General features: G+C 33.8%; 1 protein-coding gene across 1 annotated transcript; it reads right to left on the reverse strand.

The window, feature by feature from the left end:
• Positions 1 to 14514: 14514 nt before the first annotated feature.
• LOC132270493 (E3 ubiquitin-protein ligase PUB23-like) lies at positions 14515 to 15752 on the reverse strand. Its single transcript, XM_059771673.1, has 3 exons — positions 15723 to 15752; positions 14825 to 15084; positions 14515 to 14710 (listed from the first exon to the last, which is right to left on the reverse strand). Exons 1-3 carry the CDS (start codon positions 15750 to 15752, stop codon positions 14515 to 14517), a joined length of 486 nt encoding a protein of 161 aa, XP_059627656.1.
• Positions 15753 to 16531: the final 779 nt, after the last annotated feature.

The following is a 16531-nucleotide window of genomic DNA, read 5'->3' on the forward strand; positions in this document are numbered from 1 at the left end:
TTCCATTTCAAAGTAATTTATTTAAAACAACAAAAAATCAAATTCCCAAAAACCATCATGTTCAAAGTCTAAAACAATCGTGTTCCCAAAAATCCACCAAAGACCTTGTTGCTCAGTAGTATATCTTCTTCCTCTCAAAGTAGATGATGGGGTTCGAGTCTTCAAAAGAGCAAAATGGGTGTGTGAATTTCTTAAAAACTACCACCGTCGCAACCTTTCACTACTGCTTTCTAATACTGCCACTGACGACGGCCGTTCCAATACGCCAAAATGAATGTAGTGAATGTGTGATTCAAGAAAAGCCTTTTATGTCAAATTTAAATTTATAAAAACCACTACCAACACCATTACTAACATAACAAGAGTGAGTAGGGATCGTCCCAAGGGATTATACGTGTTGGAATTTCAACTTCGACTCTAGTGTACCAAATGATTGCAAAAGAGAGTTGGGTTGGTTGATTACTTCTAGAAAAGAATTAATTAAAATGTAATAAAAATAAAACTAAGTAGAGATAGGGATTTAAGAGATGAGAAGAGAGGACTTAGGGTGTTGGAATCACCACTAAGCTTGTGTAATTAACCACTTGCTTTCCATTAATGGGGAATACATTGTTGTGAACAAAATTGGTTCGACTAGCAAAGGTGACTCAACAAGTGTATAATGTCTAAACAACATGTGAAAGGCTACAATATATCTATTGGAAGAGGAATATATTGTCTAGACAACATGTGAAGAGAACAAAATATCAAATCAAGTCATTAAACCTTTCATTAAGCTCATAGTTCACATATAACACAATATTAGAGGAATATGCCATTTGGACTCACAAGCATGGAACATCAAACATCAAGAGTAGATTGTCCTCCCATCTAACATTACACTACCACTACACTAAATCTACACTACTAGCATGAAAATAAAGCTATCTAGACTAGGGGAGAGGCACAAACCATCAAGAATAGACATAAACCATCAAATGAACCAAAATAGCATTCATTAAGCATATCATCTTGATAATCTCTAGATCTATAGCATCAATACACATAGACATGCATCAAAAACACTAAATCTAGAGATAAGCACATGAATATCCTACTCTAGCATACATAAACATATGGATAGAATAGAATAGTCAATTGGAAGCATTAAACCATACAAACCATGAAATAATCAAGATTTATAGATACATAAATATCAAGATGTATCATACAACACTAATCCCTTAATAATACACAAGATTAGAGTATAAAAAGCATGTTTTGGGCTAACTCTAGCCCCAAGAGGATGTCTAGCCACTCATGGTAGTGATGATCCAACCCTCAAGGGCTAACTCCATGGCTGCTCCTTGTTGGTGAAGATCTCCTCCAATGGTGCTCTAGCTTCCTCCCTTCTTCCTCTCCAAGAATAGCCTCCAAGATGATTTTCAATGTGTGACAAGAGACTCTAGAGACTTCCTCAAAAAGTGTATCATATTCCTTATATAGGTAGGTCAAATACACCCCATGATGAGCTGTGGTCATGCAAGGCATATTCTCCAATGATTGAATGAAGGACGGAATAAATGACCTGGACTTTAACTTTTTCTCGCTGGAGGAAGTTCGATCGATCGAACCTTAACTTGGATCGATCGAAAATGGGTTCGATCGATCGAACTGCATCTTGGATCAATCGAAGTGGTCTGACTCCTCCGGATAAGGACAAGGCTGAGATATTTCGAAGATATTTATGGGGAAAAGGACAAAAGTGGTTGGTAGGCGTACAGCTGTGGATAAGATCGATTATTTGAATATGACAAAATAGGGTTCGATCGATCGAAGGTGATGTTGGATCGATCGAACTTGGAATTTCAGCAAAGGCCAAGGTTGGATCTATCGAGAAGTACTGTGATCGATCATATATGTTCGATCATCAAACTCTAAGTTGGATCGATCGAACTTTTCAGCTGTACAACTTTGATTCCTTTTTGCTCTTTTCTTTCTCTACTTTGCTCCCTCCTTTGGTTTATCTCAGGATTGCTTCAATTAAGCTCTTATTTGGCTGAGTTAGCTCAATTTTGGGATTAGTGCCTGAAAATATAAATAACACGTAATAAGTCTAAAATGGCAAAGTAATATAGATAAAGGTACTAAAATGCTTAAGCTTAACGGGTTTAAATGCGCACTTTTCAGTGCTCATCACACCCCCAAACTTAAATATTGCCAGTCCCTAGCAATGAACTAAGAAGTAAAGGAATGAAATAAACAACTATACAAGTATAAACTGGAAAGCAAGTAAAATGATAACACCATTTTCGTAGGGAACACGATTACATTTAGCATATGCAACAAGCCTTTTAAACCCTTAGGTTACCCCTAGTGGACGAGTAAAATCTCATGAGGGTTTCCAGAAATCGTACCCACAAACATTAAGCTCATTCTTTCAAAAGAGGCACCAATATTGCAAACAAGCATTGGGAGAAAACTACCTCAAGTATGCAATTTTTCAACCGTTTCTAAGTAATCTCCCAAAATTTCAATATCAAGCAAGCAAGTATGGTCCTCCACATATCAAGAAAATGATCATGAAAATCGAAACAAATCTAGAATCCATGTGAAAGGTTCGGCATCAAGTGTGTTGCTATCTTAGCCAACTAGAGAAGTAATCACATCCTTACCCTCAAACTAGCACACAAATCTAGTACCGATCATCAAGATAAGAGAGTGGACTTTTTATTAAAGCTTTATTGTTCTAGGTGCGCTTATTCTTTTCACTCTTTTTCTTTATTTATTTTATTTTATTTTATTGAGGATCAAAGATGGAAATATTGTGCAATGTGTTGATCTCTTAAGCTTTCTAGAAGATTCATGTAGCGAGCTTTAGGTCAATGACTCCCAAACTAGATGGCTTTAGGGCATTAGGAGTTAAGACACCCCAACGGACTTACAAACTCAAATCAACTAGGCTACAAATCAAGACAACAACCATCTAATCATTTCCTACTTCTCACCTTTTGGAAGAAGTCCTCACTTTTATTGCTTTTGCAACTTCTTCTTTTTTTTTTTTTTTAATCAATTATTAACCTAGAGTTTGGGCCCTTCACCTTTCGGCGCGAGAAGTTCACTGCTTAATGAAACAAGAATCCCGGCTACTCAATGAAAAGGGGTTGTTATCCACCTTTATCAAGAATGAAAGCTTTCAATGCACTACTAGCTCAATTGGGATATAACCAATTCAATAATCAACAAAGCATGTACCCCACAAATGAATGCTAGTGTGCGTCGGTGCTAGTGTAGAATCCTAGAATGAATCTCAAAACAATCACAAATTCAGGATGATGTGGACCACAAATGCAAGCAAGATATCAATCTTTTGAAAAATTTACTCCTAAATGGCATCCTCAAGGCATACAAGGAGTATTGGACTCTCAAATCAAGTAATTTTTAAATTTTAAGCAATATAGTCCTCAAAAGATCAAAATCATAGCTAACATCAATATCAAATCTCAATCATGCATTTAAAGCTCAAATCTTAAGTAGAATGCAACAAGACACCTTACCCCCAAACTTAAACCGCACATTGTCCTCAATGTGCAATGAGAACAATGGAAAAAAAGTGGAAAGAGTATACCGTGGTGGTGTAGACATGAAGCCCGGTCATGATCCAATTCGAAAGACGTCTCCCCCAAACTTGGAATCGACAACCTACTTGAATAACCACGCTAGCAAACTCACATCAAATATCAAATGGGATAAGAATAATCAAATCAAGCATTCTAAGGCAATGTAACACATGATGCAAGAGAGATATAAGATCAAGCCCTAACTAAAGCATAAAGTATGCATGACTACACATAAGGGCACAATGGTGATCTTTTTATATTTTTCATTTAATGAAAGCAAGTATATACAAAATGTAAGAAAAACAAAGAATAAAATACATGAACAAAATACAAAAAGAAAAATAAATAAGGTAAAATGCAATGAGAGAATATGTACAATGTAAGAAATGAAAAAGGAATATGTACAATGTAAAACAAATGAAAAGAATATGTGCAATGCAAGTATATACAAAATTTTCTTACTTTTTGTAAAAATGGGTGCTAAGTTTAACGTCTCTAGCAAGACGGAATGCTTATTTGAAAAATAATTTTTTTTTTTTTAGACAAAACAAATATGTATACAAACAAAAATAAAAAGACAAGTGAATAAAAATTAAAATAAAAATGCAAGAAATAAAAATGTAAGGAAATAAAGAATGTAATTTTTTTTTTTTTTTCGAAATTAAAAATTAAAAATTAAAGTGAAACAAAATATTTTTGGATTTTTGGAAATAAGATAAAAGGAAATAAAATAAAAGAAAAGAATTTTTTTTTTTTATTTTTTTATTTTATATATATATTTATAAAATGAACAAAAATATTTTTGTATTTTTAACAAATTTTTAAACTTTTATTTTTTATTTTTTTTTATATATATATATTTTTTATTTTTAATACTAAGATAGAAGTAACTAAATAAAATAAAATAAAATGAAAAATAAAATAAAATAAAATAAAAATAAAAATAGAAAAAAAGTCAAAAAGTCAAAGGGTCAAAGGGGCAAAGCTGTGATCGATCAAAGATGAAGTTCGATTGATCGATCATAGCTGTGATCGATCCAAGATGAAATTCGATCGATCGAACATGTAAAATTTTGGAGATCCCGAGAGCATGCATTTTCAGAATTGAAACATGTCCAAAATTTTTCTAAGTGTTGAAACTCGAGATCGATCGAACTATGAAGTTGGATCGATCGAATGTTCTTTGATCGATCGAAATTGTAGTTGGATCGATCGAAGAACAATTCGATCGATCGAAGGTAATCTTGTGATCGATCGAACTGGCACCAAATGCCTAATTTTGAACTGAAAGTGCAGAAAATCATATGCTAAGCCCCAATGATGGTAACAAGAATGGAGATTTGAAAAATAGATGGAAGAATGTACACAAAAATGAAAAATAAAAAGAAATGAGGGAGGAATAGAGTTGTGAAACTCTACGAATACTAGTGTTTAACGTCTCTAGCAAGACGTTAGGTCAACTCACTAATCAAATGAATCAAAAACTGGATATGAAACATCCTTATTGATCATCTTTTCACTTTTCTCATTTAATGTCCCACTTGTGACAATAAAATTATCCTCCAAAAGAATGACTTGAAAAGAAATAAAAGAGATGATATTGTTCCTTTCATCCACGGTCTTGAAAACAAAATCAATCATGGTTAGGCTTGCCTCTTTGTTGTGTTCTTGAAACACATTCAAATGATCATCCATATTGATAATTGGTGAGGCATTGTCTTTCAAAGACTCATTTGGATTAATAAGAAATACCCTCTCTTCATCCCTCTTCTCCTCCTCATAAATTACTATTTCCTCACCTTCTAAGTAAGCTAAGGAGTCCATTAGAGAGTTTTTTTTTTCATTTTTAGAGCTTTTAAAGTCAAAACCATAATTTTTATACATTTCCAAAAGACACTCCTCAAGAGGGTCATTAGAGATAATAGAAGGAAGGCCCTCTTCAACAAGTTCCTCCTCCTTCTTTCCTACCTCAAGTGTGGTCAACATCTCTTCACTCTCTAAAGTAGCCATCTCCGAGATAAAATCATAATCAAAACAAGGAAAGTCCTCATTAATCATGTTATGTTCTATTGGATTAGCCACTAACTCACTTGCCACTTCCTCCTCTATACAAGATAGAGTGCTAGGCATTAGCTCACTTGTTTCATTCTCCTCACTCTCATCATCCTCATCTATATACATTGAAGTTCTTGCCATTTTTTCATTTGCCTCTTCCTCCTCCTCTTGATGAGAAAGAGTATTTGTAATTTGCTCAACTTGAGCTTTTAAGTTGGCTAAAGTTTGAGAATGAGAATTAATAAGTGAAGTGTGTGAAATATGCACATCAAGTAAAGTTAACACTTTTTCTTCAAATCCGGGTGAGTACTTAGAAGGTGGTGGAATTGATTCATCATAAAATGGTGAGGGAGGGTAATAGTCATAAGAAGGATTAAATGAGTGATCAAGTCCATAATAAGATGATGCATGAAATGAATTGGACTCAATCTCATAAGGATTAAAATGTGATGGAGGAGCATAAGGTGAAGGGATGTAATTCCCCCCCAAACTTGGATCAAACAATTCCTCCATTCACAATTAAAACCCAAATGCCAGAAAAAATTGGCCTCAACAAGGGCCTATACTTGGACAAAAATTTAGCAATAAAATGAGCCTCAACAAGGGTTATCACATGCATACAAAGAAGTGAAACAATTAAAATACAAGAGTTCCAAGAATTGCTCACAACGGTCCTTTAGCACTTCAACTCCAAATTTAGCTTTTAAGCTCCAATGATTGCTTTAAGTTCCAAAGTTCGCCTTCCTTGTAGTCAAATACCTAATTAAACAAATAATAATGAGAATCAAAAGAAAAGAATATACAATGGAAAATAAAATAAAAATAGAAGCAATCTAATGAACACTATTGTTTAGTTTAATTCTAACAAAATCGTTAATCCCCGGCAACGGCGCCAAAATCTGACGACGGCCGTTCCAATACACCAAAATGAATGTAGTGAATGTGTGATTCAAGAAAAGCCTTTTATGTCAAATTTAAATTTATAAAAACCACTACCAACACCACTACTAACGTAGCAAGAGTGAGTAGGGATCGTCCCAAGGGATTATACGTGTTGGAATTTCAACTTCGACTCTAGCGTACCAAATGATTGCAAAAGAGAGTTGGGTTGGTTGATTACTTCTAGAAAAGAATTAATTAAAATGCAATAAAAATAAAAATAAGTAGAGATAGGGATTTAAGAGATGAGAAGAGAGGACTTAGGGTGTTAGAATCACCACTAAGCTTATGTAATTAACCACTTGCTTTCCATTAATGGGGAATACATTGTTGTGAACAAAATTGGTTCGACTAGCAAAGGTGACTCAACAAGTGTATAATGTCTAAACAACATGTGAAAGGCTACAATATATCTATTGGAAGAGGAATATATTGTCTAGACAACATGTGAAGAGAAAAAAATATCAAATCAAGTCATTAAACCTTTCATTAAGCTCATAGTCCACATACAACACAATATTAGAGGAATATGACATTTGGACTCACAAGCATGGAATATCAAACATTAAGAGTAGATTGTCCTCCCATCTAACATTACACTACCACTACACTAAATCTACACTACTAGCATAAAAATAAAGCTATCTAGACTAGGGGAGAGGCACAAACCATCAAGAATAGACATAAACCATCAAATGAACCAAAATAGCATTCATTAAGCATATCATCTTGATAATCTCTAGATCTATAGCATCAATACACATAGACATGCATCAAAAACACTAAATCTAGAGATAAGCACATGAATATCCTACTCTAGCATACATAAACATATGGATAGAATAGAATAGTCAATTGGAAGCATTAAACCATACAAACTATGAAATAATCAAGATTTATATATACATGAATATCAAGATGTATCATACAACACTAATCCCTCAATAATACACAAGATTAGAGTATAAAAAGCATGTTTTGGGCTAACTCTAGCCCCAAGAGGATGTCTAGCCACTCATGGTAGTGATGATCCAACCCTCAAGGGCTAACTCCATGGCTGCTCCTTGTTGGTGAAGATCTCCTCCAATGGTGCTCTAGCTTCCTCCCTTCTTCCTCTCCAAGAATAGCCTCTAAGATGATTTTCAATGTGTGACAAGAGACTCGAGAGACTTCCTCAAAAAGTGTATCATATTCCTTATATAAGTAGTCAAATACACCCCATGATGAGCTGTGGTTGTGCAAGGCATATTCTCCAATGATTGGATGAAGGACGGAATAAATGAGCTAGACTTTAACTTTTTCTCGCTGGAGGAAGTTCGATCGATCGATCGAACCTTAACTTGGATCGATCGAAAATGGGTTCGATCGATCGAACTGCATCTTGGATCGATCGAAGTGGTCTGACTCCTCCGAATAAGGACAAGGCTAAGATATTTCGAAGATATTTATGGGGAAAAGGACAAAAGTGGTTGGTAGGCGTACAGCTGTGGATAAGATCAATCATTTGAATAGGACAAAATAGGGTTCGATCGATCGAAGGTGATGTTGGATCGATCGAACTTGGAATTTCAGCAAAGGCCAAGGTTGGATCTATCGAGAAGTACTGTGATCGATCATATATGTTCGATCGATCGAACTCTAAGTTGGATCGATCGAACTTTTCAGCTGCACAACTTTGATTCCTTTTTGCTCCTTTCTTTCTCCACTTTGCTCCCTCCTTTGGTTTATCTCAGGATTGCTTCAATTAAGCTCTTATTTGGCTGAGTTAGCTCAATTTTAGGATTAGTGCCTGAAAATATAAATAACACGTAATAAGTCTAAAACGGCAAGGTAAGATAGATAAAGGTACTAGAATGCTTAAGCTTAACGGGTTTAAATGCGCAATTTTCAGTGCTCATCAGCCACCTCCACCACCCTCATTGTCATCGTTACCACTGTCACCGCCTTCTATCACCACTCCACTAGCTTTCACCACTATCTTTGCTACCACCACCACCGCTTCCACCACTACTACTTCCACCGCAGCCATCACGTGTAACCACTTAAGTAGTACCACCTACACCATTGTTGCAGTTTTCCACTGCCGCCATCGCCTTACACCAGCAACCACCACGTACAACCACTAATGTTGCCCTAATTCTATAGCAATACAATGGGGGGTGATTATTCTTATTCTGAACTTTGTAATTTTGTTTTGCTTTTGATTATATTAAAATCTCCATAACTACTTAGACATAACTTAAAATTTAGGTAAATCATGTAAATTTACATGCTCTTGTTCTTTTCAGTTAATTTTCATAACAGATCGAGCTCAATGCAATGATAATATTGCTCCATTGCAACTAAAAAAAACTTACTGGTGCAAGGGCTGGTTTGAAGGTTGAGCTTGAACCTAAGGTTGTTGTGTGATAAGCGTTGAATATTGAATATTCAAGCTCTTAAACGTACATATGTTAATGCCTTAGTGATACATTTATCTCGGTTCTTTTGTCAATTTTCATTCATTTGTTATTTGTAGGTTTTTATCCAAAGGTTTCTGTACTCGAAATTTGTTTGGAAAAAAATTCAAGACAAATGCAGGTTCTACACTAACCTAAACACATGGCAAATTTTTCTCATATGGTCATCCTCAAATTGGAAGCAAAAAATGAAATCGAGCATGGTACTGGTATGGAAACTTACTTTGGCAAGTTATGTATATATATCACATTTGGAGGGAAAGGAACAACAGAATTTTTCACAAATTTTCCCCTCAGATGACGACAATGAATGCCATTTTTGATAGTGTGAGATTGAGAATTATTCTCTGTCAAGAGTTATAAATGCCAATATGCTGAAATTGTTGTAGTTGACTGGAAAATCTTCCAAGTTCTTTCTATGAACCCCAACCCAGCAATCCTTTATTCTCATTTACCTAACTAAGCCTTACAGTGATGCTCTAAGTTCTTTGTATTCAAATGGATGGTGCGTATATATAGTGGTTACCTTTCGTCCTCCTTTTGGACTTTTGTCGATGGTTGGAGGTTTTTGTTGCATCGGGCGAGTTTGGCACCGGATCCTCCAGTAGCTCTTGGTTTGATTTCCTTTTGTGTCTGGTATATTTGGAAAGCTAGGAATCATCTGGTCTTTGAGGGAGTTTTTTAGCGGCCTCAGAAGGTTGTGGAACGTGCTTTTGCTAGCTTTTGGAAATTTCAGGAGGCGCAGTCCCAATTCCACAAATTATCTGTTGTTGGTCCATCTTTTTCTTATGCTTCTTGGTTTCCACCTGATTGGGGAGTGATTAAATGCAATTTTGATGCTTGTTTCTCTTTGAAGCTGCTTCGTGGGAGTAGGGGTACAATGCAGTGTTTCATGATTATCAAGGCTCTATCCTCAAAGCTATGGTGTTTCGCCCGTTTTTTGCTTCGTCTGCGATGATAGCTGAGGCGATTGTTTGTCTTTGTGCTTTGTTTTGGGCTTCTTTCTTTGGGTTCCATTGTTTACGTTTCGAATTGGATGCTAAGGTTGTTGTTGTAGCTGTGGAAGATGTTTCTGTTAGACCCACTGAGATTGCTTCTATTTGTTGTGATGTTCAAATGGCGCTTCGGTCCTTCTCTGTGGCGTCTTTGACTTTTGTTCGCCGTACTGCTAATCGTGTGGCTTATGCTTTGGTTGTGTTGTCGAGGTCTGATGTGGCGATGGATCGTGTTTTAGATCCTTGTCCGTCTTAGATTGTTGATTTGGCGCGGCTGGATATGTTAGGTGCTCCGTTTAATGTCCTTAGTTGTGTTTCTTAGTTGTGTCTTTTGTTTCTGTTATTTACCTTTGTCATCAACAAAAATAAAAATTAAAAAAAATACAGTGGTTACCTTTTTGTTTGGATCGGTTTTGTGTTTGGACTCTTTTGTTTTGGTTGTTGATTCATGGGCTTGGTTATCTTAAATATTGTTTTACCACAACAACAACATATTACATCAAGGCTATGTTTGTTTCGACATAAAATATTCTTTTTGAAAAATATATATATATTTTTAGGTAAAATATTTTTTTATTTTTATTTTGACGGTGTTTGGCAAATGTCTACGTCGAGGTTAAGGTCAAGTCTATCCATCGGGAAATGTAAAATAACTTGCCGAAAATTAATGGATAAGTTATTTTTGTTAAATTTTAATATTTTTTTTTTGTAAATATTTTACGACAACCAAACAGCAAAAAAATAAAAAAATATTTTTTGAAAAATATTTTACGTCCAAACAAACAGAACCTAAGATACAAAAATACAACACTATTAAACTAAAAATACAACACATTTTTATTTGTTGCAACCTAAATTTATTAGTATTGTATGGTGTAATTTAATTTAATTGAACCAGCATAGAAGTTGGAATGGTCCAGTTCATCTGCCACGCTATGGTCAGAACATGGAGACCATGAATTTTTTTACGTAGTCATTAATATTGCAAGTTCTGAAAATAATAAAGATTCATAAAAACTATAATAATTAAAATATATAATGTCTACCTACTAGAAAGAAGAAAAAGAGAAGGCAACGATCCCATTAGTTTAGATAGGCATGAATTTCTTGATAGAAGCCCTCCTTTGTATAGAATGCTGTAAATTATTGTTCTCAATTACTGTTAAAATACATATATGATTATATAATTCTCAATTAGATCAATAGACTGATCTAAGTTATGTATTTATTAGTTTTTTTGGGGCTGAGTGGAACTTTTTGACTGTTGTCTTTGCTTTCTGTTTAATTTGGAAATAACAATATTTTCACGAACAAGAACATCGAGCAACTCATATTTGGGCTCTATTTGTTTGAGCGTAAAATATTTTTCAAAAAATATATATATTTTTTATTTTCTGGTGTTTGGTTGTCGTAAAATATTTAAGAAAAAAAAAATATTAAAATTTAACAAAAATAACTTATTCATCAATTTTCAACAAAGTAAAAATAAAAAAATATTTTACTTGAAAAAGAAAAAAATATTTTTACGTCGAAACAAAGTTGAAAAAAAAAAAAAAAAATTAACGTTAACTAATTCAACTCTAAGAATCTTCCATTCTGAGAAATAGTTTGTGAACAAATTAACTTGTTTGCGTTGACCCAACAATCTGCAGTATGCTGAGAAATACAATACAGTATAACTAAGAATGTTTCAAATAGTGGTGCCTCCAGATTAATTCAACACAAATACAACTTCAAGTACGAAGTGTGCAAAACTTTTGCAAGCACAACAATATAAAGCCCATCTCCAAATTTCACTAATGATTTTGGTCAAACCATCATTCTCAATTCAATTATGTACAAAAAAATAGAATCTCTCAACAAGTTGGATAAGAAGAGAGCAAATGAGGAAGAATGCAGGAAGAGTTCTTCCAAACCCTAATGTAGCCCTAATTCTATAGTAATATAGTGGGGCGGATTATTCTTATTCTGAACTTTGTAATTTTGTTTAGCTTTTAATTATATTAATATCTCCATAACTACTCAGACCTAACTTAAAATTTAGGTAAATCATTGTTGGAAGATTAAACCAAATGTTTGAAATATCAAAGGTTGAATTCATGAACCAACTCAAGTATGAAATATATGAACCAACTCATGTGTGGAATACATGTATTATCCCATTGGGAGATGAAACATTTGTGTTAAACTTAGCGTTTTATTTATTATTTTGTAATTTGTCTTTCTAGAGTCATGTATTGATGCTTATAAATACATGTTCTTAAGTTCTTTTGTAAGCAAGAAGTGAGAAAGAAAATATATCAAAATTGAGAGTTTTATATAAAAGTTGTATGTGTTCTCCTTCTTCATATTGAGTGCCCTCCTACAATCATGTAAATCTACGTATTCTTGTTCTTTTTCAGTTAATTTTCATAACAGAGCTCAATGCAATGATAATATTGCTCCATTGCAACTAAAAAAAACTTACTAGTGCAAGGGCTGGTTTGAAGGTTGAGTTTGAACCTACGGTTACTGTGTGATAAGTGCTAAATATTGAAAATTATAGCCCTTAAATGTATATATGTTAATGCCTTAGTGATACTTTTATCTCGGTTCTTATGTATATTTTTATTCATTTGTTATTTGTAAGTTTTAACCCAAAAGTTGCTGTACTCAAATTTTTTCAAGACAAATGTGGGTTCTACACTAACCCAAACACATGGCAAGATTTTCTCATATGGGCATCCTCAAATTGGAAGCAAAAAATGAAATCAAGGATGGCACTGGTATGGAAACTTACCTTGGTTATGTATATCACATTTGGAGGGAAAGGAACAACATAATTTTCCACAAATTATCCCCTCGGATGACGACAATGAATGCCATTATTGATAGTGTGAGACTGAGATTATTCTCCGTCAAGAGTTATAAATGCCAATATGCCGAAATTGTTGCAGATGACTAGAAAATCTTCCAAGTTCTGTCTATGAACCCCAACCCAGCAATCCTTTCTTCTCCTTTATCTAACCCTTACAGTAATGCTCTCACGCTTGTTGCTTTGCTGATGGTGCACATGTACAGTGGTTACCTTTTTGTTTGGGCCGGTCTTGTGTTTGGACTCTTTTGTTTTGGTTGTTGAGTCATGGGCTTGGTTATCTTGAGATTGTTTTCTTGCTGTGCTGGTATGTGCCTTTATACTGTACACTTTTTCCTCCTCTTATCTTACTTTCCGAAAACATTACATTAAGATGCAAAAATACAACACTATTAAATTAAAAATGTAACACATTTTTATTTGTTGTACCATAAACTGTGTTGCATGGTGTAACATTCTAGATTTATTTGTATACACACAAAATATACGCGTACCAGCCTATCCCATTTCTTGGTAGGCGTGGTCCGTGTAATTTAATTTAATTGAACCAGCATAGAAGTTGGAATGGTCCAGTTCATCTGCCACGCTATGGTCAGAACATGGAGACCATGAATTTTTTTACGTAGTCATTAATATTGCAAGTTCTGGAAATAATAAATATTCATAAAAACTATAATAATTTAAATATATAATGTCTACCTACCAGAAAGAAGAAAAGAGAAGGCATCAATCCAATTAGTTTAGATAGGTATGAATTTCTTGATAGAAGCCCTCCTTTGTATAGAATGCTGTAAATTATTGTTCTCAATTACTGTTAAAATGCACGATCCTTTCGTGAATATATTTATGATTAATTCTCAATTAGATCAATAGACTGATCTACGTTATGTATTTTTCATTTTTTTTTTTTTTTTTTTTTTTTGTGGCTAATTGGAACTTTTTGACGGTTGCCTTTGTTTTCTGTTTAAGAACATCGAGCAGCTCAGATTTGGGCTCCGTTTGGACGTAAAATATTTTTCAAAAAATATTTTTTTATTTTTTGATGTTTGGTTGTCGTAAAATATTTGCGAAGAAAAAATATATTAAAATTTAACAAAAATAATTTATCCATCAATTTTCGACAAGTTATTTTACATGCCCTACCCGATGGACTTGATCTCTACCTCGACGTAGATTTTTGCCATACACCAAAAAAGTAAAAATAAAATAATATTTTACTTGAAAAAAAATTATTTTACGTCGAACAAACAGAGCTTGAAAAAAATAAAAAATTAGCATTGACTAATTCAACTCTAACAAACTTCCATTCTGAGAAATAGTTTGTGAACAAATTAACTTGTTTGCGTTGACCCAACAAATTAACTAATTCAACTTTAACTTTCAAAAAAAAAAAAAAAAACAATCTGCAGTATGCTGAGAAATACAAAAATAGTAAGTAGGAATGTTTCAGATAGTGGCGCCTCCAGATTAATTCAACACAAATACAACTTCAAGAATGAAGTGTGCAAAACTTTTGAAAGCACACAATATAAAACCTATCTACAAATTTAACTAATGATTTTGGTCGAACCATTATTGTCAATTCAATTATGTACACAAAAATAGAAAATCTCTCAACAAGTTGGATAAGAAGAGAGCAAAGGAGGAGGAATGCAGGAAGAGTTCTTCCAAACCCTAGAGTGCAATTTGAGGATCTCTTTGGCTCTATCCTTGGCCTTAAGACTGTTGTCCACTTGAAGCACCAAACATAACTTTGAAACAACACCCACTTGCAACATTTCCTCAAGAACCCTATCAGTTGCTGAAAACCTAGATATTGAGGATAGTATTGTCATTGCCCTATTAGTGCCTGTATGAGAAACCCTAAGTATTTTCTTCGACACCACAGCCAATCCGGCTCCATGCTTTAGCAACTCCGCTCACCCTTCTACACAACTGCATAGCTGATTTAACACAATCAGAACAAGCTCACAAGCTCTCAATTCTGATGTGTCAAGAAGAAGCTCTATTAGGACCGAAACTGCACCGGCTTCGACTAATTTGATTCGGTTTTTTCCCCAAGGACAAAGCTCCACCAGAAGCTTCAATGCAGCCTTCGAGGCTTGATTCAAGATCTTTTGATCTTGCAAAATATGGACTACCCCGATGAAGAAATCGGTCTTAATGGTGATCAAATGTGTAAACTATAATTTATTCGTGCAAACTATTCATCACAAATAAACATAAATCCCAAATCTTAGAACTTCATTATTCTTACATACCTGTAATGCATAAATAAATATAGTTAGATATAAATACCTCAATCTGTGATTGCAAATATCGTAGAGAACAAGTCCAATGTTGAGATCCTTTCTGCGGAATGAATAACATACTAAACTGTAAGAGCCAAAGCGTGGAAATCGATTTCTCTCTCTTGGCCTTTTGCACACATAAAACTTTTACGTATTGTATCATTAATTGTACATAATTGATGGAGTATATGCACTTTTATAAAGGCAGAGAGAGGACCAGTTTTCCTTTTAGTAACCTAATTCCACTTTCCATCAAAGTAAGGAACAAGAAAGGAAAACACTTCTCCAATAAGTAATTACCAAAAAGGTAATTTATAAGTTGACCAAATAATATAATATTAATCCGATATTTATTTTATTTAACCACCAAATAATATGTCACATGTCCAAATCATGTGGGCTACAATTAAATAAATAATCTTACATTCTCCCACTTGGCACATATGATAACTTCTGTAGTGGTTTAGTAAAATAGTTATTAGTGTGCACCATAAATTAGATTGACTCATTAAGTTGGTCATCATAAATACCATGGTAAATAAACTACCAATGCGAGTCATGCCGATTATATGTCTCTAAATGACACAGTCCCTTCCATGTACTACAACACTAGTAACCTATTCAACATAGTCTATAAATGAGAAGTATCAATAATGATCTAACAATAATGTCTTTTCCAAAGACTATTCCTATTACCATTTATTAAAGTAATACGTACGTGTACATTAATTAATAAGAAATATCATAAACACATTTAATGAGCGCAAAATGTCAAATATATATAAGCACTGTTAAGCAATCCACAATTAAAAAATAATCAACATTGACTACATTCAAGACCTATTCCTTCAACATGTTCCATAAATGTCTTGGGTGGTAGTCATCTTCTTATATGTTGCGTACTTATATGTTCAATAGACATTTGTTGTTTCTAAACATTTTCTTTAATGATAAAGTATTTCAACTTTAGAATACCTATCATTTTTCATATAAGAAGATCAACAATTACAACATAAATTTTTTAGCAATCTGAAAATGGTACTCATAACTCCAAGTCCTGAAATAAATTCTACAACCATAAATTGTATTCTTAAAGCATACTACAAAGTAAAATTTCATAATAAACAAAGTAATAATAAATTACTTTACATTTTTTCCATAATATTATTCCTCCAGCCAAAAGAAACAAATAACCAATTAAAAAATGTTTTTCTAAGTGTAAGCATATAATCTTTTATACCATACCAACTTGTATATACATCAAACTCCACAATATATACATAAGGAATATTTTTCATTTCTTTACCTTCTAACTAACTCATTATTTGAAATTGCATTA

This window comes from Cornus florida, unplaced genomic scaffold (assembly GCF_030987335.1).
Source record: "Cornus florida cultivar Cherokee Brave unplaced genomic scaffold, ASM3098733v1 CherokeeBrave_3.0.0_Hap2_Chr08, whole genome shotgun sequence".
NCBI lineage: Eukaryota > Viridiplantae > Streptophyta > Magnoliopsida > Cornales > Cornaceae > Cornus > Cornus florida.

Coding starts and splice junctions, on each gene's coding strand:
- LOC132270493 (XM_059771673.1), bottom strand. CDS start 15,752: ATGACTCGCATTGGTAGTTTATTTACCATG. Junction 15,085..15,722: donor TTGGTAGTTTATTTACCATG/GTATTTATGATG, acceptor AATAAATTATAG/TTTACACATTTGATCACCAT. Junction 14,711..14,824: donor CTATGCAGTTGTGTAGAAGG/GTGAGCGGAGTT, acceptor CTCAATATCTAG/GTTTTCAGCAACTGATAGGG.